The 27,898-nt window shown below is 41.1% G+C and overlaps 1 protein-coding gene across 1 annotated transcript in view; it reads right to left on the reverse strand.

Moving 5' to 3' along the window:
• Positions 1 to 225: 225 nt before the first annotated feature.
• The window catches only part of minar1 (membrane integral NOTCH2 associated receptor 1), a 30,377-nt gene continuing 2,704 nt past the window's right edge, over positions 226 to 27,898 (reverse strand). Inside the window, exons 3-5 of the mRNA XM_029123831.2 lie at positions 26,181 to 27,653; positions 13,055 to 13,309; positions 226 to 3,571 (exon numbers count right to left, since the gene is read on the reverse strand). Of these exons, the coding sequence (XP_028979664.2) occupies positions 3,374 to 3,571; positions 13,055 to 13,309; positions 26,181 to 27,653 (1,926 nt within the window). The 3' untranslated portion in view covers positions 226 to 3,373. The remainder of the gene's footprint in view (positions 3,572 to 13,054; positions 13,310 to 26,180; positions 27,654 to 27,898) is intronic.

The following is a 27,898-nucleotide window of genomic DNA, read 5'->3' on the forward strand; positions in this document are numbered from 1 at the left end:
ATGTTGTATCATCTTTCAGAATTGTTTCCTGGTTCCATTACTGAACATCTTTGGCTGGCTTAGTTGGTTGACATTCTAATGGTATTCGATGGAAATATCAAGAAACTCTATGGGATCTCAAGTTTTTATTGGCCAAACCTGCATGTCCATATCTAAGCACTTGGTTACTCCCACCATTATGGTCATTCATGTGTAACTAAAACTGTATAATTTGAATTGTCCAAAACCAGTTAAACAATTAAATAGAAATAAATAACATTACACACATTCATGCCTTTAATACTGGAAGTAGTAGGTGTTTTTATATTTATTGACCTGGGTTTTTGATGAGTTCATGAACTAACACTAAGATGGATAATGTAAATGATTCAGCCAGACAAAAGAAATTCAGGAATGGAAATTTCACTGAGAACAACTGAAATATCAGTTGAAATAAAACTTTCTAGCAGTTATCTGTCAGGTACTGCTGAGCGACATGTATATTGTATGATCTGTTGGATTGTGGTTAGTTTATTACAAAATAATAATAAAATATTACCCTAAATTGTTTTTGTAAATATGAAATTATTAAATACCGTATTTAAGGTAAGTAGGGTTGATTGTTTTCCCTGTCAAAAAAACCAAAACGTTGCACCATTTTGAATATACTGCATATTGCAATTTCTTGTTGTGTTTTCTCAAAGGAATCCCAAATGATGTCTACAGCTGGGGCCCTTCGAACTCTCTTCTCTCCTCACTGTCCATCACCTGCATTTTACCTGTCATGGACTGTGGTTTAAATGCTGTAACATAACAGGTTAAAACAATAACAACCCCATCATGGCAGCACTGGGCCATTACTGCAGTGCTTATCACCATCATTTATTCATAACCCTTTAATATTATGATTGAATTGAAATGCGAGTTGGTTTAGATGTTGTTGTTTTTTTCAGTGAATCACAACAAACAATTAGCAAGAGGCAAATAGAAAGTGAAGCTGACACTGGGTTTGTAAGCTGAGTGCACGCAACAATGCCTGACATACATTTAGAGGACAGTAGCAGCAGACTCAGGCACAAGCCCACCTCACTTTCTATGACCAAAAGGTATCATATACACAATTATTTGGACAGATAAATACTTTTTTCTGTGTCACATTCAAGACACTAGCTGCCTAACGCCACAACAGAGCTGTCTGACTGAACTGTCTCAGGCGTTCTTCAAAGTAGACAAAAGCGTGCTTTCTCGTTAAGGGCTCATTAAGCATTTCAGCCGTCAGCAGAGCAACCTTACTGTGGCTCGTCACGGGGTTCTACATCCTTCGTTCTCAGTCCGTGCCTATTCAGGATGTTATGGTCAGGGCAGTTCATTTTCTGTGCTGGTCTAGGTTGGGTCTTTGCCTAAAGAATCTACCTCCCCAAAGCCTAGTGTTTCCATTACTTATTTAATAACAAAAGAAACATTAATCGCTCAGCACTACTGCCAGTAGGTTTGTGTAGTCTGCCTGAAACACAGCCTAAAACATTTGAGTGGAAAACCAGCAATGTCTTGATCTGGCGTCACTCAACTTCCAGTAGTCTGGGTGATACGGTATCTGTTTGACCGGGCATCTCGGTTTGTGCAGTGTCTCTGGGCTCAGGTTTATGAGTGGAGGAGAGACTCAGATTGTGTCCCAAAATTAAGAAACGGTTCCTCTTTTCATCTTCTTCATTTCATTTCATCACCACCACCACAACTGATGTTGGGACGAGGACATTTTCCAGTCTACTCGGACACAATTTCAACAGCAGGCAGTTTGCATTGTGTGGTTCTAAGGCCTCTAAGGAGACTAGATGGATAGGCAGGGCTGGGCTACAGCTGAGCAGAATTGGGATCAATTCCATTTCAATTCCAATCAATTCAGGAAGAACACTGAAATTCATATCCTCTTTAATGCTTTTAAATGATTCAAATTTGGAATTGGAATTTCAGTTAATGGCAGAGTTGACTTCTTACAAAGAGCAATGATGCCTTATAAACCTTCAAAGCACAGCGTACAGTAATCCCGTCATGGGCACGTTACCAAACTACAGTAAAGCAAGAAGGTGTGAGATGCCGCTGAGCATTTAGTCACGATATTTCTTCACTTCTCACTCTAGGACTACACGCGTGCTATGACTGTCAATAAGGCAACGCAGTACTTCATAAAAAGCTTTGCAGCGCGTGTTTCTGTTTCTTTCTGACAGCCGGCGCCTCTGGTGCAGTTGATACTGCTGACTGAACTAATACAAGTCTCTCTCTCTCAGAGACGCGCTCAGCTAGTCAACAATGGAACTTCAAGTATTTACTGCATTAACACTCTCACAGTCAAAGAACAGTGTGTGCTGCTGACTAGTAGTTGAGCGTATTTTGTGATGAAAAAATATAAACTTTCAACTAAACTGAATAACAATGACAAATGCTAAATGTTTTGCGCTTTCTGTAAGAAATGTTGCTTTCAATACATTCTGGTTGGCATAGCGGTGTCCTATTAGCCTACTGTTTTTGCCATCTAAGTACTATTTGTTATTTGTATATGGCAACTCCAATAAATATGTATACATAGAAAATGCATTGCACAAATCCCATTCATTGAAACTCTGGTTAATATAATTACTATTATAACTAGTGATAAATTATACCTGGTGCATCTCATCATATTCTACCAGTTAATCCATCAAAAATAATTCTGATCAAAATACATTATACAGCAATTATACTAAAAAATAAAAATATAAAGACGCTGTCTACAAAAACAAATCCAGCTGTCGACCATATACTTTACAGATGATCTGTTTTAGTTCAACTTGTTTTGTTTGATACTGTAGATTTCCCCTTTGGCAAAGGAAAGTGACAATAATGTTGATCACTTAACCTTCGGGAACATTGTACAACAACAATAGATCTTTAACAAAAACAAAAAGACATTGTGCCATTTCCATTCCTGCTGCAAATTGTCCATCTTTCATTAGAAATACATGACATCCATAAGTAAACATAGGCAACAGTAAATAGAAAAGAATGTGGACTGAGAATTTCCCAATACCTTTGGCGTATCCTGCCGCATCACACAACTAAATACTGTTGAAATAACATAGGCCTGATTGCAATACCACGAACATAGGCCTGATTCACATTCAAAAACACATGTACTGCAATTCACTCTTCAAATGTCCACAGAGGTCAATCAGCCCCTTCTGTACTTGGGGCTGATACCAATTGCTCACCATACAGTATTTAGTCCTTCAACAACTAGCCAGAATCAACAAGGGGCAGTGGGAAGGTGACTACTCTCCATTTGGGACCACTCAGACAAAGTAGCTCCTGATTTGCAGTGTTCAGAATTGAGCACTTGGCAACGACATCTCGCATATCTTCACGACTTCATAGTGCATATTGGCACGACGATTACTAGAATCACAGTGCAGGCAGCCGCGGCTATCAGAGCCCCGATCTTGCACACCTTGGCCCTCCGAAACTCCGCCTCCTTCCTCTTTAGGAGGGAATCGTAACCTGGTGTGTAGATGTCCTCCATCCAGTACTCCAGATTGTTGGGGTTCAGGGACTCCTGCGTCTGAAAAGTAAAGAGGAGTTGGGGTGGAAAGGCCATTTGGAGATCATTTCAATAGGTTTTGCCCACCGGTATGTGATTTTAGAGAGAAAGGCTACATCCCAATTGTACACTCTACTCCCAAAGTGCACACCTGCACTCTGCCAATCATGTACTTGGCTAATGGGAGTTTTTTTCCCACTATGGTGAATTCTCTTTAGGAAAATAGCAAGCGAGAAAAAGGGATAGATTTTCTGGATCTAAATGACAAAGGGGAGAGAGAGAAAAGGCAAAGTAAAAAGCAGAATACAATGTATATAGAGAGCTTCTGAGTCAAGGATTTAGATTTGCATTGACTTGAAACAGAACAGTTGGTGCGACTATATACAGTAGTTTGAGGGATGAGAAAGAGAGCTGTGATGGATATTTTTCACAATTAACATTAAGGGCACAAGAAACACATTAAATATGGTTTAGGTGAGAACACAATTGAATTTCTACCAACCGCTCATTTATTTTGTAATTGCCTTTCATTTGAAAGATACATTTAAAGAGACAGCAGCACACAGAGAAAGAGAATGTCATGAGTGAGCAAAAGAAAGAGAGAAAGGGAAAACTAAAGACTGAACAAAAAGACAGCTAGAACCAGTCGACCTGTTCATTTTCAACAGCTCTGCATGGGCTGGTCCTTTGTGACATCCATTACTGAATTCCCCTATCAGCGTCCAAGAAACAGCAATCATCAGGAGATTTCATTATAGGTTGGCAGGCTACCAGCAAATGGCACCATATTACCGTTGTACAGCACAATCTTTTACTTACTTCAAAAATTGGGTACTACTTAAGGAATACGGAGCCTTTTGAGATGCATTCTCTGTTTCACCTGGCATCTGACAAGTCCTCCAGAAGACATTTCCTTTGAAAGCTGCTATGAGGTCAATTCTGCACATGCACTGTCATTAAGGTTAATTTAGGGAGGGTACAATTATGTTCAATTTGTACTGGGCCAAGTTCTCCTGTTGAAACTTCAGGCCTCCCTCCTTTTAAAGTCTCCCTGCTGCATATCCCACTCTGACATCTCCCTGTTGGTAAGACGGCATTCTGCTGTCACCTAAATGGACAGTGTGATAAACGCGTTGGTTATTGACTCAAATCCATGTAATGTTTATTGCCTCCTGACTCACTGGAAGGTGAATGCAGACTGTCGCAATCTGGGCTGCTGGCTGTGCTGTACACTATAAAGCTTCTATAATAGATTATTAATTCATATGAATTATAAAAGCCTTATGGGCATAGTTTGTCAGAATCTAACATATTACCTTAGCTTGTTTTAATTATTCATTATTTAATTTGTACACAGTTCTGTGTTATTGCAATCAAACACTCTACTGCTTCAGAACATGGTTGAAATTTGGAATGCACTGATTAATCGGCCAGCAGTTAGTATCGGCCGATTATAGGAAAAATTGCTAATAATCGATATCAGCCGACTACTTTAAAATGGCTGATAACTTGCAGTTTGCAGTTTCAATCTGAATTATTGAATAAACCATACCTTATTCTACAAAAAAATCCTGAATTGGCCTGGACAATATTATTGGTGCCATGTAGAAGTAGTTAGAAATAAGTTGATTGATAAGGTGCCTGCAGTATGAAAATCACTAATTCAACTAGTTTAAATCAATCAAACAAATGTATTTATAAAGCTTTTTTACATCAACAGTTGTGACAAAGTGCCTGAATAAAAAACCTTTTTGGTCCTATATCCCTCAGGTGTTCATCCAAAGAGTTGTGGGATAATCATTTTGTTGCTGTTTAAATACCATTTAATATTTCAAGGATGTGAAGTCTTGTCTGAGAGGTTAATATAATGCTGTACTGCAGGGAAATATTTGTTTTATTGATTAGTACAAAATAACTTGAATGATGGGGTTTATAATGATGCTCTTGAGTAGATACTGGGAAGGAGGAGTAGAGTGCGAGAGAGAAGGCCAACCATAGATAATGATAAAAAAGGTGTTAATTACCAGAAAAGCAAATGTGAAAAGTTAAATGCTGAGCTGTTAAGAATTGGAGATAAAATCATAAATCATACACTGAAGAGTTGATATTTTTTTCTTTGGAAATATTATACTGGCCTCATTCACTACTCTTGTCATCTTGCAATTTAATGCCTTTGGCTGGTCATTATTGAAAAGAAGAATTGGTAACTGGTTAGAATTGGAATTGGTTCCTGGTTAGAATAGAGTTAAACACTGTTTTTTTTCTATATACATTATAATCAATGCAGGTAATTTAGGATTTGCTGATTGAACATTAAACTCAACTCAACACATCGCTTAAAATGTAAGGACATTCTATAAGAAAAAGCATTTATTTACTTTATTGTTTTGAATATTTTAGTCTTCCTAACAACATTTCCATCTGTCTCTGTTTTTAGAGGATTATGGATAATTCATAAGCCGTAAGACTTATACAATGTTGTTTTTATGTCAATAATAACAAAAATATATTTAAATTGGAATTAAGCAGCTTGTTGTGCTATAGATCATGATGAACGAATATCAAAATTGTCAATCAATTTGACCTTCACTTACAGTATCATACACTGAATGTGATGGCCCATTTCCACCATGGGCATCCTCAATGATATAAGCAAATGCAGCATACTGAAATGCTGGCAGTTACTGGAGGACGATTAATCACTTCACTTGACAAAACTTGTCAAAGCTGATAAATAACAAATATCTAAGACATGAAATTTACAGAAGGAAGCTAGTCAGTGACACCAAGTGAAACTCATATGTTCATATTATCAGTAATAATTGACTTTTATTTACCTGGACATGAATTGTCTAAATTTGAGTAACGTACAGTGGGAAGAACAAGTGTTTGATACACTGCTGATTTTGCAGGTTTTCCCACTTACAAAGCATGTAGAAGTCTGTCATAGGTACTCTTCAACTGTGAGTGACGGAATCTAAAACAAAAATCCAGAAAATCACATTGTACAATTTTTAAGTAATTAATTTGTATATTATTGCAGTATTTGATACATCAGAATAGCAGAACTTAATATTTGGTACAGAAACCTTTGTTTACAATTACAGAGATCGTACGTTTCCTGTAGTTCTTGACCAGGTTTGCACACACTGCAGCAGGGATTTTGGCCCACTCCTCCATACAGACCTTTTTCAGATCCTTCAGGTTTCGGGGCTGTCGCTGGGCAATACGGACTTTCAGCTCCCTCCAAAAATGTTGTATTGGGTTCAGGTCTGGAGACTGGCTAGGCCACTCCAGGACCTTGAGATGCTTCTTACGGAGCTACTCCTTAGTTGCCCTGGCTGTGTGTTTCGGGTCGTTGTCATGCTGGAAGACCCAGCCATCTTCAATGCTCTTACTGGGGGAAGGAGGTTGTTGGCCAAGATCTCACGATACATGGCCCCATCCATCCTCCCCTCAATATGGTGCAGTTGTCCTATCCCCTTTGCAGAAAAGCATCCCCAAAGAATGATGTTTCCACCTCCATGCTTCACGGTTGGGATGGTGTTCTTGGGGTTGTACCCATCCTTCTTCTTCCTCCAAACACGCCGAGTGGAATTTAGACCAAATAGCTCTGACCTTTTCCCATTCCACCTCTGGATCATCCAGATGGTCATTGGCAAACTTCAGACGGGCCTGGACATGCGCTGGCTTGAGCAGTGGGACCTTGTGTGCACTGCAGGATTTTAATCCATGACGGCGTAGTGTGTTACTAATGGTTTTCTTTGAGACTGTGGTCCCAGCTCTCTTCAGGTCATTGACCAGGTTCTGCCGGGTAGTTCTGGGCTGATCCCTCACCTTCCTCATGATCAGTGATGCCCCACGAGGTGAGATCTTGCATGGAGCCCCAGACCGAGGGAGATTGACCGTCATCTTGAACTTCTTCCATTTTATAATAATTGCGCCAACAGTTGTTGCCTTCTCACCAAGCTGCTTGCCTATTGTCCTGTAGCCCACCCCAGCTTTGTGCAGGTATACAATTTTATCCCTGATGTCCTTACACAGCTCTCTGGTCTTGGCCATTGTGGAGAGGTTGGAGTCTGTTTGATTGAGTGTGTGGAGAGGTTGGAGTCTGTTTGATTGAGTGTGTGGACAGGTATCTTTTATACAGGTAACGAGTTCAAACAGGTGCAGTTAATACAGGTAATGAGTGGAGAACAAGAGGGCTTCTTAAAAAAAAACTAACAGGTCTGTGAGAGCCGGAATTCTTACTGGTTGGTAGGTGATCAAATACTTATGGCATGCAATAAAATGCTAATTAATGATTTAAAAATCATAGAATGTGATTTTCTGGATTTTTGTTTTAGATTCCGTCTCTCACAGTTAAAGTGTACGTATGATAAAAATGACAGACCTCTACGTGCTTTGTAAGTAGGAAAACCTGCAAAATCGGTTCAACTTTGAATTAGAAAACCCAGATCTTAGCAAGATTTAGATCTACACAGGAGAGATTAAATTCATCTCCCCCAAAAAAACTATTGTGTTGATCATCAATGCATACTTTTAATTATACGTTTCCCTCTACCCCTAGTCATAATCACACTGGTTTAAAATGCATCATGATTCTCCTCTGAGGTCTTTTTCTTCCTCATTAAGATTCACAATTCAAATCTGCAGCCTTTGTGTAGAGTGTGTATGCTATACCCAATTACCTCAATATGCAGGGCGACATGTTTCTGTCACAAAATTAGCTGAAATGTTAATTAACTAACAGCAACATTTTAAATAACAGAAGCTCCGATACTGCATCTTCCCACTGCATGAAAGACTGTCTGCCCAAGAGCCTGTCTGCCTGCCCCTGTTAGTTAATCTCTCTGTCTTTCGCTTTCTCTCACTCCCTCTCTCTCTCTTTAAGACCAGAGGGGATGTGACACAGCATCAATAAGTGCTTAACATATTTTCCTTCCACTGTTCTCGTTCCTTTATCTGGTAGGCATTTTCTCACCACCCTAGTAGCCCCATCAAAGTGGACTGTCTTTCTGGATGTCTGTCTCCCGTCTTGGCTGCCTATATCCCGACTGTCTGTCTGGGTGCCGTTTGTCTGTCTGTTTGGATGTCTGTCTCCCAATCTGCCTGTCTGTATCCCGTTTGTCTGTCTGTCTCTGTCTCTTACTTGCACTGAACCAAACATTTAGAGATAGATAATGGGATTGAGGAAGTGTATCTAGCCATTGGCAGCGTCTGCTAAATTGCTACAATGCTAAATGTAACTAACAAATCAAAAAGAAAAACAAATATACATTTGTAGACATTATCGAATGTTTGCTCAATTAATGAACACAAACCAGGGGAATCCCATGTGCTAGAAAGAAAAAAAATGGCAGTGAAAACTAAGAGACTTAATTAATGAGATACCTTCCTAATTAATGAGATACAAGTGGACTCAATAACTGGCTTTTCATTGCAAAATGTGTTGGGCAAGTTAACATTTATTTGTTTTTGGGGGAAATGATCACTGGCAAACAAACTAATGACCCTATATGAGCAAACGCTTCAGAGTAAGTACACACCGAACAAACGTCCAACAAGCAGACATATTTCCTACATAATGTGCTACTTTTTTTCCCAGAGAAAAGTAGTGCATTATGGGGAATAGTGTGCCATTTGTGGCATAACCAGCCATTCAACCAGCGTATTACATCTTTTTCTTCATGAAATATAATTAACACTCTGCAGAAACACACCATTGTCTCTGAATGAGAGCATGTGCGCCTCCTGTGTCACGGTATTGTTTTCAGCTGGAACTGGGAGAGTTATTGTATTGCAAGGCAGTGAATGGTACACTAGTGATGCAAGCTTACATCTCTGTGTTGATGCAGTCTCCCTCTCTCTCTCTCTCTCTCTCTCTCTCTCTCTCCATGTTGATGCAGTCTCTCTCTCTCTCTCTCTCTCTCCATGTTGATGCCGTCTCTCTCTCTCTCTCTCCCATGTTGATGCAGTCTCTACCTTACTTCTCTCTGTACTGGTGATATTGTCCACCCTATTTATTACACGCAATAATTATTCCTTCCTCTTTATCTATCTCTTGCTTTCTGCCCCCCGTCTGTCTCTCCCTCTCGCCCTCTCAAAAACTTGCATCCCTCGTTCTTACTCATTATGGTCTCTCTGTCTCTGACTTTATTTCTCTATATATTTTTATTGCTTGCTCTCTGACTTCATTCCTCTCTGTATTTATTTATCTATCTCTCTCCCTTGCTAACTCTTGGATGACAGACAGATACTTGTGGGTCTCCTGAGGATACCTTGGTAAATAAGTGGAATGGGTAAACATGGTTGCAATCCTTCTGCAATCTCAGCTCACACACTCACCCCCTCACACTTCCTGGAGGTGGGACATCAGTTGATAAAGAGATCACCCATTTAACTCAGGGATTTTTCAACTGCACAGTGGGGTCCTCTGTGGCTGGAACATGGTGCTAGCTGTGCCTGGGCTGTTACTTTCATTCCTGCTGAAGCAACTTATGCAAAGAATGGTTGCAGGTATGACATTAAAAAAATAACATCTACTGAAGGTAATCAATTTAATAACGTATTATTAATGGTAAAAATACCTTTCAAAACAACAGAAAAATCTCAGAGCACAAAGAATGTATCCAGTCACTATAGTTGTCACTATAATACCCCCACTAAACTGTTAACTTGAATAAGTTCACAGGATGCAAAAGAATACAGACAGTATCAGTTGACTTACTATTTTTAAATTCATGAAAGTTTGCAGAACTTAAAGATATAGAGCTAGTTAGACATTACTATCTTAAATTATTGAAAAATTATGAACAAATATTTCCAGTTGACACAACACAAACAGGCACCAGATTTGAGTTGTATTTGCTTAAAGGAATTGTGTGATATACTAAGCCACACCTACAATATAATTTCCCACCATCTATTGCCAAGTTAATTTCTTGAGTTACCACCCATCACTGTGCTTGTTAATGACAGAGACAGTTATTGAACTCATTCATTATCAATCATTTACCTTCCTAGAAAATTGTTATAAATGTTCAACTCTTAATAGCTTACTTTACATATCCCATATGGCCTTATTCTGAAGCCTAACTTTGCATATTACAGTGGCCAGAATGTTGTGGTTTAAAGACTTTCATAACTTCTAGAAAATTCCCTGATTTCCAAAAAAGAAATCTATGCCTCCCATTGAGACTTCTTGAACACCTGGAAACTTCAACAGAATTTTGCAACGCTACCCAGAAGGCATTGAGTGATTCTTATTGGAAGCTTATGACATACAGTAGGGAGAACAAGTATTTGATACACTGCTGATTTTACAGGTCTGTAATTTATATCATAAGTACACTTCAACTGGGAGAGACGGAATCTAAAACAAAAATCCAGAAAATCACATTTGCATTTTATTGCATGCATAAGTATTGGATCACCTACCAACCAGTAAGAATTCCGGCTCTCACAGACCTGTTAGTTTTTCTTTAAGAAGCCCTCCTGTTCTCCACTCATTACCTGTATTAACTCCACCTGCTTGAACTTGTTACCTGTATAAAAGACACCTGTCCACACACTCAATCAAACAGACTCCAACCTCTCCACAATGGCCAAGACCAGAGAGCTGTGTAAGGACATCAGGGATAAAATCCCACAAGGACCACAGTCTCAAAGAAAACCATTAGTACCACACTATGCCGTCATGGATTAAAATCCTGCAGCGCACGCAAGGTCCCCCTGCTCAAGCCAGCGCATGTCAAGGCCTGTCTGAAGTTTGCCAATGACCATCTGGATGATCCAGAGGATGAATGGGAGAAGGTCATGTGGTCTGATGAGACAAAAATAGAGCTTTTTGGTCTAAACTCCACTCGCCGTGTTTGGAGGAAGAAGAAGGTACAACCCCAAGAACACCATCCCAACCGTGAAGCATGGAGGTGGAAACATCATTCTTTGGGGATGCTTTTCAGTAAAGGGGACAGAACGACTGCACCGTATTGAGGGGAGGATGGATGGGGCCATGTATCGCGAGATCTTGGCAAACAACCTCCTTCCCTCAGTAAGAGCATTGAAGATGGGTCGTGGCTGGGTCTTCCAGCATGACAACGACCCGAAACACACAGCCAGGGCAACTAAGGAGTAGCTCCGTAAGAAGCATCACAAGGTCCTGGAGTGGCCTAGCCAGTCTCCAGACCTGAACCCAATACAAAATTTTTGGAGGGAGCTGAAAGTCCGTATTGCCCAGCGACAGCCCTGAAACCTGAAGGATCTGAAAAAGGTCTGTATGGAGGAGTGGGCCAAAATCCCTGCTGCAGTGTGTGCAAACATGGTCAAGATCTACAGGAAACGTATGATCTCTGTAATTGCAAACAAAGGTTTCTGTGCCAAATATTAAGTTCTGCTTTTCTGATGTATCAAATACTTATGTCATGCAATAAAATGCAAATTAATTACATTAAAATCATACAATGTGATTTTCTGGATTTTTGTTTTAGATTCCGTCACTCACAGTTGAAGAGTACCTATGATAAAAAATTACAGACTTCTACATGCTTTGTAAGTGGGAAAACATGCAAAATTGGCAGTGTATCAAATACTTGTTCTCCACACTCTGTTTCAACGACAAGCTTACAGCTTACGTTTTGGCAGCAAGATAGATTGTAACAATAAAGTTCACTAACACGGAGTTACACTTACAGTAGTAGAAACATTGGTGGAAAAAATAAATTAGCGTTTACAGTGTATATTAACCCAACAGAAAAGGTTCCTTAACAACTATGACTGAGTCCAATCACCATCGATTACCCCATATAAGCCCAAAGGTCGGATCTGAAGTTGTCATTTTAAAATCGATTTGCGATGACCAAGGTTGCCATTATCGATGTGGCTCTGCATCATTAAACGCAGGTTTGAATCAGTTACACACAGGTACACACACACCCCGTCTCACACGCGCGCATACAGGTGCATAAAAATGAACACAAACACCTCTCTGATCCGTAAAAATCAATGAGGGAGGTGAGAAAAGACTGGTGTCAGCTATCGTCTAGTTATTTGTTTTCCCCGGATGCTTTTCTTCAGGTCGAAACGCTCCTGTGAATCCAAATCCGAGGTTCCACAGAAGCTAACATTTTCTATAGAATCCAATTGGATCCAACACATAATTAACGCAGCGGTTGACAGAAGTAGGAAGTGTTGCCCAGTAATGGAAAGAGCAATGGACAGAGGAAAGTAAGGAAAGGAGAGAAATAGGCTATAATCAGCAGTCATTACACGCAGGTCCGGGGGCTGCAAGCTCTCCCCTCCCTTCCTCCAGTCCCTCCCCTGCCCCTCTCTCCTCCAGTCCCTCCCCTGCCCCTCTCTCCTCCAGTCCCTCCCCTGCCCCTCTCTCCTCCAGTCCCTCCCCTGCCCCTCTCTCCTCCAGTCCCTCCCCTGCCCCTCTCTCCTCAGTCCTGACCGGCCAATTCACAGCTGTGAAGCCAATTCCCCCCCCCCCCCATCAGTCCTTACCTGCAGGTCCAGGGTGGTCAACTGCTTGCCCTTGTCGACGCCGGCGTTGCGCTTGTACTCGTCGGCGGTCCAGGAGGGCTGGCCACGTTTCCCATCACCTGACAGACCGGTCAGTCGGAGGTCTGTGTACAGGGGGCTGCCCTTGACGTGGGACTTGACCGAGGGGGGGAAAGGGTGAGGAGAGAAAACCTGCTGGATCAGGTAGGAGTCCTTGGATGGCTTAGATGACCGGTGTACCTGTGGGGCAATCTCATACTGGAGGGGGGAGGGGGGGGAGGGGGGGTTAGGAGAGAGAGACAGAGAGCGGGGAGAGATAGAGGACACCACTTTTAAAGCCAAGTTTGAATGAAATTCATTCACGCAATATTTACGCTGACTGACTTTGGAACCCGAATACAGAGATTCAACTGAATATCAGTGTGTTTGGTTGCGTTACTCCATACCCAGATATAAGTTTGGTTGAATACTCCAAATCCCAGAGTCATCACTTGGATTTAGCCAGCAGGCAGCTCTCTGTTTCTGAATGTTTCATTCAAAAATCTACCAACTGTAAATCATCTGTTCGTTTTACCAATAGTAGCATCACTACACAACAAAAAAGACTGAGTGCACTTGGCCATTAATTACAGATTCTGCCAGGGACAGGTACCTTTGGTGGCGTGTGTATGTGGAGAGTTAATTCTAGTAGACACCCCTTTAATTCTAATTACTCTTTAAAAGATGTGACGTGAAAACCTATGGCTGATATTTTCAGGCTCCACCTGGGCCAGCCTGGGCTGCCTCACTGTAGCCTTCAGACCAGCGTGTGGCTGGTGCTGTGCTGAGAGAGCAGTGTGCGCCTGCAATTCTCTTCTTTCCAGTGCAACACTTCATCACTCATGTCCTAATAGAAACACGGTGGCCCACGGGGAGGGGGGGGGGGGGCGGGGGCGGATGGCGGTGGGTGCTGGAGGATTTCCTGATGAATAGAAATACACCTGCCAAAGTTTAGAGTTATGCCTGCTGCTGATGTTTGACGAGAAAGAAATGAAATCATTCGGAGTAGGCCAGCACACCAGGGGCATGCCTAGTCAGCTGCGTCAGGGTCAATAGCTTGTTAAAAAAAAAAATCTCTCGATGTGTATTTGGTGTTACCCAATAATACCCGCCTAGCCTATAGTCAGTCATGGACGTGCGGCAGAGCTGAACAGCATGCAGCCAAAATAGTTTTTTCCACTATTTCAAATAGAGCTAAGATCATAACAAAATGAATGCAAAAGACTCAAGTCTGTCTGTGGGCTACCAAACCAATAGCAACTTTTAAAATAGCCTACTCAGCCAACAGTAGCCTTTTCTTGAGAAAGGCTTTTGGCAGAGAGGCACCAGCCATTGCCAGTTAACAAGCGATAAAATTGGACAGGTCCATGAAACTGGAAATCATTTGAAGGCCTGCAACTTCCTCCTCATATTTGTACAATATATCTCCACACACCTACACTTAAGCCAACCCCTTCCGTGGGCTTTAATGGCAACCCTGCTCCTGCAGAACTACCCTCCTGTAGGTTTTAATGGCAACCCTGCTCCCAGAGAGCTACCTTCCTGTAGGTTTTAATGGCAACCCTGCTCCCAGAGACCTACCCTCCTGTAGGTTTTAATGGCAACCCTGCTCCCAGAGAGCTACCCTCCTGTAGGTTTTAATGGCAACCCTGCTCCCAAACCAGGTTCATCCCAAATGGGGAAAGAACCTACAGGATGCAAGATCTCCACAGACAGGATTGGGGTTAAAACCTACAGGGTGCTAGATCTCCACAGACAGGGTTGGGGTTAAAACCTACAGGGTGCTTGATCTCCACAGACAGGGTTGGGGTTAAAACATAAAGCATGCTAGATCTCCAGGAACAGGGTTGGTCAGCCCTCGGCAAGGCTGTTAATGGATTCAAGACATGGTCGCTAGTCCACAAATGAGCATGCAATGTTTAATTTTGTAGAAAAAATATTTTTTAATAACATTTCACTATTTTAGGAGACTCTTATCCTGTGGGACTTACAAGAGGAATTAGGCAGAACAACAGATTAGTGATCTTGCAGGCTCGTCAATCCAGGAACCCTTCAGTTCTAGTCAGATGCCTCCCAGACAGGCCTTTTGTTGGCCCCACTTTTTGTTCCAGCACCTCCCATTTTACCAATCAAGTACCGAGTGTATTACTTTCCATGATCACACTGCTTTTGAAATGAAACACACTCTAGTATCCACTCTCTCTTTAACACAATAAAAAGTCATTTGTGAACCGGGAGCCATATAATGAAGCAGAATATGGTTCTTTAATATCTGCAAGCCACCATCACATTTTGTCCTGAGGGAAAGCAAAGAAAATGCTCTTGTACGGATTGGAGCGGTTGTCGGTCACAAATTGCTTACCGTAATGACATATAATGACAAAGCCATGGTGAAGTGCATATTGGACTATCATGGGATGAATGTTCAAATGTTTCTTCACTAGCACAATAAGTCATAATTTGTAACTATAGTTAGTGTGAGCCTATAAATTCATTCTAGCTTGTGGCAAACAAGTCCACATTCAATACGAACCCTATGACACCATGAAAATGCCATGAAAAACAAAAGAAATTTATTTCTGGGATGGTTATTGTGTTTTTTCTACTAACAGTCTCACATACTCTATCACTGACCAAAACCAGTATTTCCTCCAAAACGTTTTGAGATTCTATGTCTTTGCAAATCTTTTGTCTCACATTTGTACGTTTTCCATGTGAATGCTTCTTCCCTTGACCTACCAATCATTTAGACTACATCACTCCACAGTGCAATATACTGACTTCTGGGACAGAATTAAAGCATCTTCTGATTTAACCCAAATGTGACAATGTTTCAGAAATGGTCTCAGTTTGATTTATTTTTTACCTTTTTCATGTCAGTACAGGATCAGACTGTGTCCAGAAATCATCCCAGACATTTCTTAGAGCAAATCCCATTAATTTTCCTGAAGACCTTGTCACCAGGTCCAGTTTTCACTCAAGGCCTCTGTTTTTTCCAATTTATGGGCAAAAACTCCAGAATTTTTAAACAAAAACTCCAGAAGTTAGTCCATGTACTGCAATGGTAAAAGGCAGCATCATAAAAGTGACCCAGCTTTATTTTGTCACTGGTTCTTATGTCAACTATGCATTGAAAGTTTGTCCCAAATGGGCAACACTCACCAACCTTCAGCAGAGCTGTGGTGGCTTTGAAGCGACAATCTGCATTCAACTTTAATTAGAAGTAAGATGAAGAGCTGTAGGGGGAGAACCCAGCACAGTGCATGTTTGACTGTTTCTTTGCCAAGTAAATCTGCTCCCAGCTCCTGATCACCCAGGCTCCTTGTCAATCAGGCTTATCTATTTGTGCAGTAAGCCTAGTTAGGGGCTGTTCTGTCTGATCTGAGGTCGGTAGCCGGTTGTATCATATAGGCGGTCGTAGATGAGATGAAGTTTCGATATTTTTAAGGAAAACATTCCAGGGTGTAAAGAATGTTGTGAACACATTGTAGGCTGTGTCCCCGAAGCAGGTAACAGGAAATAATAAAACCATTTCTCTGCCTGACTCAGGCCTGACTGTCTGCTTGCCTGAAGAGAGTGACAAGCCAAGACGACAACTTCAACATCGCCATCACACTTCTCACAATGTTTGTTTGGACACCTCAACCTGACGTCCTTATTGACAGTCAGGAAAGATATGACTCTAGCGGCGTCTCTGGTATCGAGGAAGGGAGAGTAGAGAGGAGAAAAGGAGGAGATCGGGACGGAGAGTCTGTGCAGAGGGAGGTTCAGGAGATATCTGAGCTGACTGGAAGAAGAGAGAGAAATGATGCTTAGGAGTGGGAGGGAAGACGGTAGAGGAGGAGGTGGGATTTAAAGGGAAGAACAGAGGGAGGCTACAGGGAAGGGAGGAATAAAAAGAGAGGGAGTAGAAAGAGACAGGAGAGAAGAGGACAGAGGGATTAGGTAAAGGACCATGGGATTGCTGATGAAAGAGAATGACTTCAAGGAACACTGATGTGATGGACTGACCTTTAATGTTGGTCTGCACCAACTCTCTCTTTTAACAGAGACACAACAGTACTTCAAACCCCAAAGCCTCTAAAATTTTCATATAGCAACATCTTCCATGGAATGTTGGATCTCAATACAATATAACTGTATAATGAAGTTCAAGTAATGAGATTCAATACTGTTAAGGAAGAAAAAATTAAGCTTTGAAAACAACACTGGGCCTGTAAGTATTAACTTAACGATGAGGAAGTCAATGGACGAAGTAGCTAATAGACTCTCAAAGACACTGATGCCTCGTAACATGTCAAAACAATAAACTATTCTGCTTGGGTAGAGCTTTCTACACAGAACTCTTTCAACAGACATGTGTAAGAAAGACATGTAGCCTAAACAAGTGTATTTACTGAAGCCCTGATTCAGGTCTGAAAGGAGATCCCCCAGGACACCATCCGCCGTCTCATCAGGAGGATGCCTTCACGTTGTCAGCAGTGCATAGAGGCACGTGGGGGCCATACACACTACTGAGTCACATGATGAGTTGCCGTGATGAAATGCACACAAGTTGGAACAGCCTGTGATTTCAATGGTTTACTTTGCTTCTTGATGTGAGTTTGAATCCAGCCCCCAATCAGTTGGTGATTTTGGTTTCCACTGACCGTTTTTACGTCATTTTGTTCTCAATGAATTACACATGTGCATGTACATGGGCAGTAAAGATTTTGATCTACTGTATAATATATTTCTTTCATCGAGACCTGATGTTAAAATTTGAACAGTGTAATTTTCTTCATTATTCATTATTTAGCAAAGCAGTTTAAAATATTACCTTTAAAACTAAGGAGTAAAACAGTTCTGTAAAACACCAGTTGCTATATGCACTTTATTTTTGGCCTGTTTCAGCAATCAGGTAGTACCCATATCATATGATTTTACATATTTACTTTATATTATTTTAGAACTGGAAGGCAGTGTGGTGTATTTTAAGAAATGCGTACAGATGACATGACGATTGAACAACTGAAATGCAGGAAATAATTGTACAATTGAAATTGCTGTAAAATATTTGTAACAAGACAAAAAAAAAGAAGCTGTTTTGAAACTGGTCAAACAAAAGTGAATAGTTTAATTTCATTTGAGAATATTCAGACAAATGATTTTGACATAAGAACCAAACATCACAAAAGTTAAAGTTTTGGGTGTTTTAATATAGAAAAAGTACCAATCAATCAAATGTATTTATAAAGCCCTTTTTACAACAGCAGTTGTCACAAAGTGCTTTACAGAGACACCCGGCCTTAAACCCCAAGGAGGAAACAACAGTAGTGTTGGATTTCAGTACCAACATTTTGGTTTACTTCTTTCATGGCGAGAAAGAAGTTGCCTAAAAGTCAACAGATTTCAGCTGCCAGGACACATCACTTTATCACTCCAACAGTGTGAAACATTGGCACAGTGACAAGTAAGCAGCCCAGATATGAGTGCCACACACACAACCAGTAAACCAAAATGTACTGAGACTGGCTTAAATGTATATGGTGAAACAGGTGAACAGGTGAAAGACAATTACATCTGAAAAAGGTAAGGGATACACCGATCAGCCATAACATTATGACCACTTATAGGTGAAGTGAATAACATTGATCATCTTGTCATCATGGCACCTGTCAGTGGGCGGGATATGTTAGGTAGCAAGTGAACATTCTGTCCTCAAAGTTGATGTGTTAGAAGCAGGAAAAATGGGCAAGCATAAAGATCAGAGCGACTTTGACAAGGGCCAAATTGTGACGGCTTGGGGAGTGTTTCCGGTCTGCAGTGGTCATTACCTATCAAAAGTGGTCCAAGGAAGGAAAAGCGGTGACAGGGTCATGGGCGGCCAAGGCTCACTGATACATGTGGACAGTGAAGGCTGGCCTGTGTGGTCTGATCCAACAGACAAGCTACTGTGGCTCAAATTGCTAAAAAAGTTAATACTGATACTGATAGAAACTGTCAGAACACACAGTGCATCGCAGTTTGTTGCGTATGGGGCTGCGTAGCCACAGATGAGACAGGGGTGGTCAGGTAGGTGGTCATAATGTTATTGCTGACCAGTGTATTCCATAATTGAGACATTCACAAACTATGAAGTGCTTCAAAAAATAACCACTTAAGTGGAATAGTAAGGATCTACTAATATTGGATTGTAAAGAAAATGTGTGTATTTTCTCTGGATGCCAGGGTCCCCTATCACAAAGACATTTCAAGATTCAATTGTCTGTTCCTGATATTAATGACGTTTAAGCAGAATTAAGTTCCCAAGGTCAATTATTTGAGTCCAATTAAAGCTAGTTTGAGGTTACCTCTTAAATAATGAAGCAAAAATAAACTGCCACAATGTAATTAATGCCTTTCAGATATAGGTCTTCCACTACAGTCATTAAAATACATAAGCACTTCATTACCTCAGACATGTCAGTTTTACATCCAGTCACCAAATACCACCTCCCTGCTGTTTCAATTAACTCCACTGATCCTTGTGTCTTTCTGTCTGTTTTTATAGGTAGGTATTGTCTTCCAAGGCATTGATTCTTTGGTGTCACAAACACATAGTTGGGAGGGCCTACTTGCTTCTTAATCAGTGTAAAATATAAAACATCTTATCGAATAATTGTATTTACCATGGAAAATATTGAAAGTGGATAAATCAGAAGGGGTTGAATTATGATTCATTCTGATTCTCTGGTGACAAAAACAAAACCATTTTGAAAGACATTTAGTCATTCCTTTAGGTAATGACAGCATTTTGTAGCTAACTGCTTTTCACCCTTTCCATCTATTATCTTAACGATCAGTAAATCTACTTTGATGAACATATAAAATATGTCTCAAGAGTTGCTCATTTTCATCTTTGAAACTGAGATTGAAAAATCTGAAACTTTCTAACAAAAATGCACTAGCCTCTTTACACTGGCTGACTGTTAGGGTTAGGGCTGATTTTAAGGTTTTACTGTTAACCTATAAACCAATACATGGACTTGTTCCTACTTACCTTGCTGAAATTATCCAGCCATACATACCTACACGTAACCTACGATCGCAAGGTGCAGGCCTTTTAATTGTACCTAGAATTTCTAAACAAACAGCCGGAGGCAGTGCCTTTTCTCATAGAGCTCCACTAATGTGGAATGATCTGCTAATTAAGGTTAGAAATGCAAACTCAGTGCAAACTTTCAAGTGTCTACTAAAAAGTCATCTCTACAGCACGGTTTATAGTTAGGTGTAGCCTGGCCCAGGGGCGTGAAGGTGACCAGAAGGCTTGATACTGTCCACCCTTATCAAGATGAAAACACAGTAGTTTTACAATGCCACTAAACTTCCACAAACTTTTCTTCATTTCTGAAAGGCATGCGAAAGTTACTGTTCTCCCCATTTAATTTACTTATTGATGAAAGCGGTAAAGTCCCCTGCCAATAGCTAAGTATGACGCTAACCCTTTAATATTACTGTCTTTTGGCATGCTTAAATTATGAACTAGCTATTTCATTTTTTTTCAAACATCACATTTGTCCTTATCAATCACAAAACTTCACAGAAATGCTATTAATGCATGTATTCTGTTCAGTTTGACAGACTAATATTTACACAGCACTCCAGAATTTGTCTTCCTAGGTAAAGATAAGCAAAAAAGAAGACAACATTTTGTTGTTGCTTATATCTACTTGATCTTACATAAAAAATATGAGCAAACCTTAACCCTTAACTGAGTAAATAAATAAATAAATAAATAGTGAATAAAAAAATCTTAATCAAGAAATACATATTTCTCTCAAAAACATTGTTCACTATCACATTTATTGGCACCCCACACATTCTTATGAACCAAACCTAATGGAAGTGTCTTTCCATTAATATCTACTGCATTTGTTTTCTCAAGTTAATCTCAGTCATTAGGAATTTATTAGCATGTGTCCCCTGGCTGTTGCAGGCATAGGAGCCTGGAACACCTTCCATGCGAAGTCAAGCTTGTGGGAGGGACTAACTAACATTTTCGTCATCATTTAATTTCGACAAATAGCAATACTGCAAGGCGGGGCACTGAATGGAGACAGGTCTGCTGGCGTGCACCTGAATTTGGGCGGAGTTGTCTGGGAACTAGATTACTAACTCATACATTTCCATGCATGCCAAACTGCTTCAGTCATCTATCTACATTGGAAAGGTCACCTCGAACATTAGATGGGAACGGCCAGGCTCAAAGACCCCAGCCACAAGCCATATATTCTCTATAGCACTGCAGGGCAGGAATGACATGTGGTCGTGATCAGTGCCTCTGGAACCATCATAACCACGCACAGCTTGATCTGAGTCGGCGTCTTCATGGTGCATGTTTTAAAAAATGAAATGATATCTAACCAACAGGTTGGGAACAACACTCCTTACGTGGCGGCGCCGGGCAGAGGTGAAACCGGGCCCCGCTGTGAAGCTTTCCACTCACAGTTCTTCACATTCATCAGTGGATATAAATCGGGAGCAAGGGACTCTGCTTGGGGCTCTGAATGTGTGCTTCAAGTCCACCTCAGTATTTGACATCAACTTCCCCAGACTGCGTGAGCCTCGGCACGGGGGCGTGTCTAGAGAGCACAGTTCACCTGCCAGGAACACATGCCCCTCAGTCAGGCTGCTGCGATCATTGCCCCCCCAACCCTCCTGCGAACAATGGGTAGTGTTTGTGCACTTCGTGTGATCTGTGTCTGTGTGTACCCTGTTGGAATGAGTTGTCTGGTGAATTCAAATACATCTGTAAACACAAGCTGCCAGCACAGTCAGGACTCGTTGTACATCACATCTTCTTTGACTGTTCACTGATGCCATGTTGAACATTCTTAGAATATTAGCGGTGTTAGATTATGTACTTCTGACCTCTCACCTTTGCACTCCAAAATGTTCAAGCATACTTGAAATAAGAATAAAGAAAAAGCATTAGATATAATATGATCCAGCTGAAGTGTCAGCCCTCTAACCTGTAATTTATTCTACCCAAGGCAAGGGGTTTAACGCAAAAACCATGGTGGTTTGAATGAAACAACGCTGTGTTTGTCCCAATTTGCAGGGTTGTTGAAATTACTTTTTTTTTTAAGAATATGGGAATTAAAGATTTAGGGACAGACTGTTCATGTCCTATTCAAACCTTTACAGCAGACTCTGTCAGTGATCATGAAGTGAAGAATAAAGAAACGGTGTGACTAAAAGGAGAGTATCAGGGGCATGAATTGAGTCAGAAAATGTCAAGGAGGGTGGAAGAAATATGTTAGAAAACCTTTTCACAGATGAGAGACAATTAATTAAATTATTAAAGGAAGGGAATATATCAAGATGAAAGCCATATCTGAGACTTGGTCAAAGTCATTGAAAAACAGAGGAGAGACAGACAGAAACAGAAAGAGAGAAAATCACTCGTCCATATCATGCCAGTCATCTAGATGGAGAGGACATGCTAGGCAGTTATCCACTGAGTGGTCCCAAAGATGCTTACACAGCACAGGGCCTCTCGACTGACAGCTCAGGGTCAGGACCCATTTCGATGAACATCCGTCCATTTGGCTTCCCACAGAAAGGTCAGTGAGAATGACTAGGTGTTACCACAGCCAACTGAGACCGACATATCAACAACAAAAGCCTTAAGCCCTGGGGAGAGACCGGGAGAGACCAGAAGAGGCTGCGCAAAAGCAGGTTCACTGTGACCTCCCCCTAAACTTGAAAAGCATTTTCACTTTTCAGGAATCTAGCTTATCTGTATTTATTATGATAATGACATGTTGTGAAAAAAAAGAAGGGCTCAGACTTTTTCATTTACTTCCCAGATCCTTACTTTGTTGTTCCAGGATATCCAAAACATGAACAAAGACACACAAAATCCTTTTAGAAATGGCAACGCTCATTGTTGCTGTTAGATGTTGTTTACATAAACGTATCAATCAATCACGTTTAATTTAGAAATCCCTTTTTGCCAGACCGTGTAAGCAGAGCCAACCAAGAAGAGTGAATGTCTCTCACTGAGTGGGTGAGTGGGTGGGTGAGTGGGTGGGTGGGTGGCTGGCTGGCCCTTGTTAAATAGCCTAGTGGTTGGAGACGTGGACTTGCAACAAATAGGTCCCGCGTTTGAATCTTGTCATAGTGAAAGCAAATAATGCATTAGGATAGATAAAAACTTTGCTGGCTACAACCTTCAGTAGCTACGTTATACTAAGTCTAAAATAAAACTGTTCACGGTTCACGAACAAAAAAATACAAGTTTTTGTGCCATGAAATAGCTTTGGCTGTGTTAAGTTCAAATAGTAAGTTAGATACTAGTAAGCCTATTACTGGCTAATAAGATGTTTAAACGGCCAGTGGCAAAAGCCATACATTTCATTGATGCTATTTGTGGTGGAGGTCTAGCGAATAATACAAACTTGGTGTGATGTAAATGTGTGACATGGGCAAATGTATAGCATGTAGATGCTATACTGACAGGGACAAACATTTAAAACCACGATGAAGTGGTTAAATACACAGCCACTCATGTGGGAGACCCAGGTTCGAATCCAGGGCAGCAACATTTCTCACTTTTAATTGCGGGCTGGCTGAACTAGGTTTACCTAGTTCCTTTTCTGGTTACATCAGCAGTTGTCACAAATTGCTTATAGAGATACCCAGTCTTAATACCAAGCAACAAGAGATTGATGCATAGTGCCTAGGAAAAACTATAGGGTCAGAATCTCAGAAGAAACCTAGAGAGGAGCCAGACTGCACTCCTTCTTCTGGCAGTGTCCGGGTGGACATCCTGAGAGTTCATGACCTTTTATGACATTCCAGATGTCTTCTGCTACAATATAATCCACTTTTTGGAACTTGACAGATAATTTCCTGCCTATGCAAGAATTTACTTCCTCCTGCCTAAATTAAATCATTCAGACAGCAATACTAACACAGTATGCACACAGGAAATTACTGTTCAATTTCCACATAATACATTATAACATTGGAGATAATGTTTGGAATGATATGATTTAATATGCACAGCACAATATCTAAGGATCTGCATCATGAAACTGAGATCTACCCTATTTGTAAAAGGCTGAACTCCATCCTGTTTGTACAAAATGATGGGCTCCATCCTGTTTATAAAATAATAAGATATATTCTGTTTGCAAAAGTATGACATCTATACAGTTTTTAAAGGATGAGGTATACAGTGTTTGTAAAGGAAAAGGTCTCTCGTGTTTGTAAAGGAAGAGGTCTATCATGTTTGTAAAGGAAGAGGTCTATCATGTTTGTAAAAGAAGAGGTCTATCATGTTTGTAAAGTAAGAGGTCTATCATGTTTGTAAAGGAAGAGGTCTATCATGTTTGTAAAGGAAGAGGTCTATCATGTTTGTAAAGGAAGAGGTCTATCATGTTTGTAAAGGAAGAGGTCTATCATGTTTGTAAAGGAATAGGTCTATCATGTTTGTAAAGGAAGAGGTCTATCATGTTTGTAAAGGATGAGGTCTATCATGTTTGTAAAGGAAGAGGTCTATCATGTTTGTAAAGGAAGAGGTCTATCTTGTTTGTAAAGGAAGAGGTATTTCCTGTTTGTAAAGGAAGAGGTATATCCTGTTTGTAAAGGAAGAGGTCTATCATGTTTGTAAAGGAAGAGGTCTATCATGTTTGTAAAGGAAGAGGTCTATCCTGTTTGTAAAGGAAGAGGTCTATCATGTTTTGTAAAGGAAGAGGTCTATCCTGTTTGTAAAGGAAGAGGTATATCATGTTTGTAAAGGAAGAGGTCTATCATGTTTGCAAAAGGATGAGATCCATCCTGTTTATAAAAAGATGGATGGGAGGGTTTTCTGAGTTTTTGTTTGTGTTGTATTTGGACATCCTTAAATCCCACAATCAGGTATCATCTGTAAAATACAGATTATTTTCCTAAACAATGGAAAATAATCTAGTCATTTATAAGACTTAGATTTGGTCCCCTTTTGTAAAAAAAACAACAAGTAACTCAATTCCCTTTCTCTGGATGACAACAACAGTCCTGGGACATGGTGCCCAAATCCCTGTACATGTAACCTCCTGCACTATACATGGCTGACAGGTGTTTTTCTCCTAATATGGCTCCTTCTTCTTGAAAACTGAACAATAATAGTGCCAATCTGAGAAATTCATAAAGGCTGCAAATAAGACAGACCCTGCCTCGAACCCAGTGCCTCTTGTGTTCCATTAATCTCACCTATCATTTTCTTTTCTGTGAGAAGGAGGGGGGATATGGGATTGTGTGTATGTGTGTGTATGAGACAGTGTTTGTGTGAGTATAAGTATGTGTGTGTTTAAGAATTGATTAAGGGAAATAATCCATTTATTTTATCAATGTCAAATTCTCAAGTATTTTTCAGGATTCTATATCACAAAATGTTGTTAATGTCACCATAACATTTCTGTTTCTGTACTTGAACAATTAACAGTAACGTTCAGCCCTTTCAAAGACTCTACGCTGCATATAAATTAATTCCATTGTTTTTATTTATTGAAAATAGCTACACAATGTCTCTCCTATGTGGAAGCTATGTGGATAAAAAAAAACCCAGGCTGCATTCAAAACAAATCTCCCACACTACCCATTTCACTGTAACAAGGTGAAGACTCCAGGTTTTTGCTTTACAGTTTACAACCACCAAGTTAAAACGGTGTTCCCATTCTGACAACAGAAGCCAGCACGACGGAAGAAATCAATGAGTATCACAGCAATGGCAGGGAAATTATATAGGGAGCTGGTACAGAAAAGTATGGGCATGTATCTACTACTGTAGGTCGGTTTGGATAATAGGGTGTTCTAAAAGACATACATCTAAATGTACTGTAAAACACAAAAAATGCACTAGAACTGTAGCTGTATGGTTATTTTCTGAAATAACAATGAAAAATATATATTATTGGTAATGTTGATTTAGTGCTACTGCTGCTCGTTACTTATCTTCAGACATACTGCCCCAAACCAGCACCCCCCCCCAAAAAAAAGCAACAATACACACAGTATGTAGGTGGTGAGCAAGGTAGGTGTACTATCAAAATGTTGTCCGAGTGTAATCCACTGTTCTTACCTCTTTGGCTTTCCTGTGTCTGTCCTTGTCTCTGTCCCTGTCCTGGCCCTCCTCCCCAGGGTGCGAGGAATACGACACCGTCCTCCAGTCCCGTGGCGAGTTGGTGATGCTCGCCACCTTTGACTCTGCGGCGATGCTCTCCTCGTTAAGCGAGCGTGACGACCTCCGTGTGAACATACTCTTCTTAATTGCCTTGACCCTCAGACTCTCACTGTCTGAACAGCCCCACTCTGCGGAGCCGCTGTCCACTTTCACATTGTGGCCTGTTGTGTGGCACTGGAAGACGTGGGGCGAGAGGTTGGAGTCAGGGTGAGGGTTCGGGTGGAGGTTGTCGGGGGTGGAGGTGCTGGCTGAAGCGTTTTCACCCGGTCTCCCGTTGGTCTCAGGCTCCTGGATCTTCTCATCAAGTTTAGTGAGCTTAGAGAGCACCTGCGAAATCTCCCCTCGGACTCCGGATAAGGACTCCAGCTTCTTCTCAATCACACCTATCCTTGTCACCAGCTTGCACACGCTCGATTTGAGCTCATCGTCCGTGTTCTCCAGGGAGTGAAAGAGGCGGTCCAGCTTGGACTTGGCCAGTTTGACTGTGCTGCGTTCAGGCGAGCTGTCGCCGTCCGACTTCATGGTGGCCTGAGAGAGAGATCCGATGCTGTTGTAGCATGACGACTGGATGACACCCAGAGAGTCGCACACGCTCATGTCATCAAGGAATCGGAAGATGTCGCTAATGTCATCGCTGATCATCTCAGAGTCCTCGTCGGAGTGTTTAAACGAGTGTCTCTCTCTCTCACCGTATTTCGCGTGCGCAGCGTTAGCAGTGTAGTCTTTAAGCTTCTTCTGTTCGGCCTGCTCAGTTTGGGTCCCCACGCTAGACGAGCTGTCAATGTTACCTCCCTGAAACGAGGCACTGCTGAGGCTTTTCTCTTTAAATCTTTTCCCAATCTCTCTTTTGTCGACACCCACCCCAGGACCGCACCCTATTGAAGACATATCCTTGGTTTTCAAACCATTGGTTTTCTTTGCAAACCCAGAAGGGGAGGCTGTTACTTTCCCTTTGGCACACTGAAAGTGCTGCTCATTTTCTTTATTTATGATGTTGTGGCGATGGTTGTCTTTCAGCGGTTCTACATTCAGAAACGACCTCTCGAAATCTGGATGCCCTTCTTCCATGTTCAGGCTCAGGCTCTTCACAGGCCAAGATGGCGGCTTGGCCGGCTTGGACGAGCTCCTCCGTGTGTTTATACACTCCGTCACCGTAGTCGGGCCAAAATACGTAGATGCCTGAAGGTCGTCCAGACTCTCGTGCTTTGCTCGTCGTTTCTCCTGAATAGGAGAGTTCATAGCAGGTTCAAAGTAGGGGTTGCTGTAGGGGAGCTCGAAGCTGTGGTTGAAGAATGTGGCAGGTTTGTGGAGCTCCCTCCGGTGGTAGCCTCCAGTTGCCCTGACGTTTGGTTTGCACTCTGAGGGAATAACCTGAAACAGTACAGAAGTAAAACTTCATTTGGTTGCTTTTACATCTACGATGACATTTTATTATTTTAATAGGTTTAACTGAATATTAGCATCTGCTTAATGACCATGATGTAACTGTAATTATTGAATTTACATTTTTGTTTTTAGGGAATTGCCTTAAATAAGTTTTGTTATTCTCCTATTTGTTGTGTAGGTTTTTTCATAGTAACAGTTACTATACAATTATTCTACTATACAGTTACTGT

The sequence above is a fragment of the Esox lucius genome, chromosome 2 (genome assembly GCF_011004845.1).
Source record: "Esox lucius isolate fEsoLuc1 chromosome 2, fEsoLuc1.pri, whole genome shotgun sequence".
Classification (NCBI taxonomy): domain Eukaryota; kingdom Metazoa; phylum Chordata; class Actinopteri; order Esociformes; family Esocidae; genus Esox; species Esox lucius.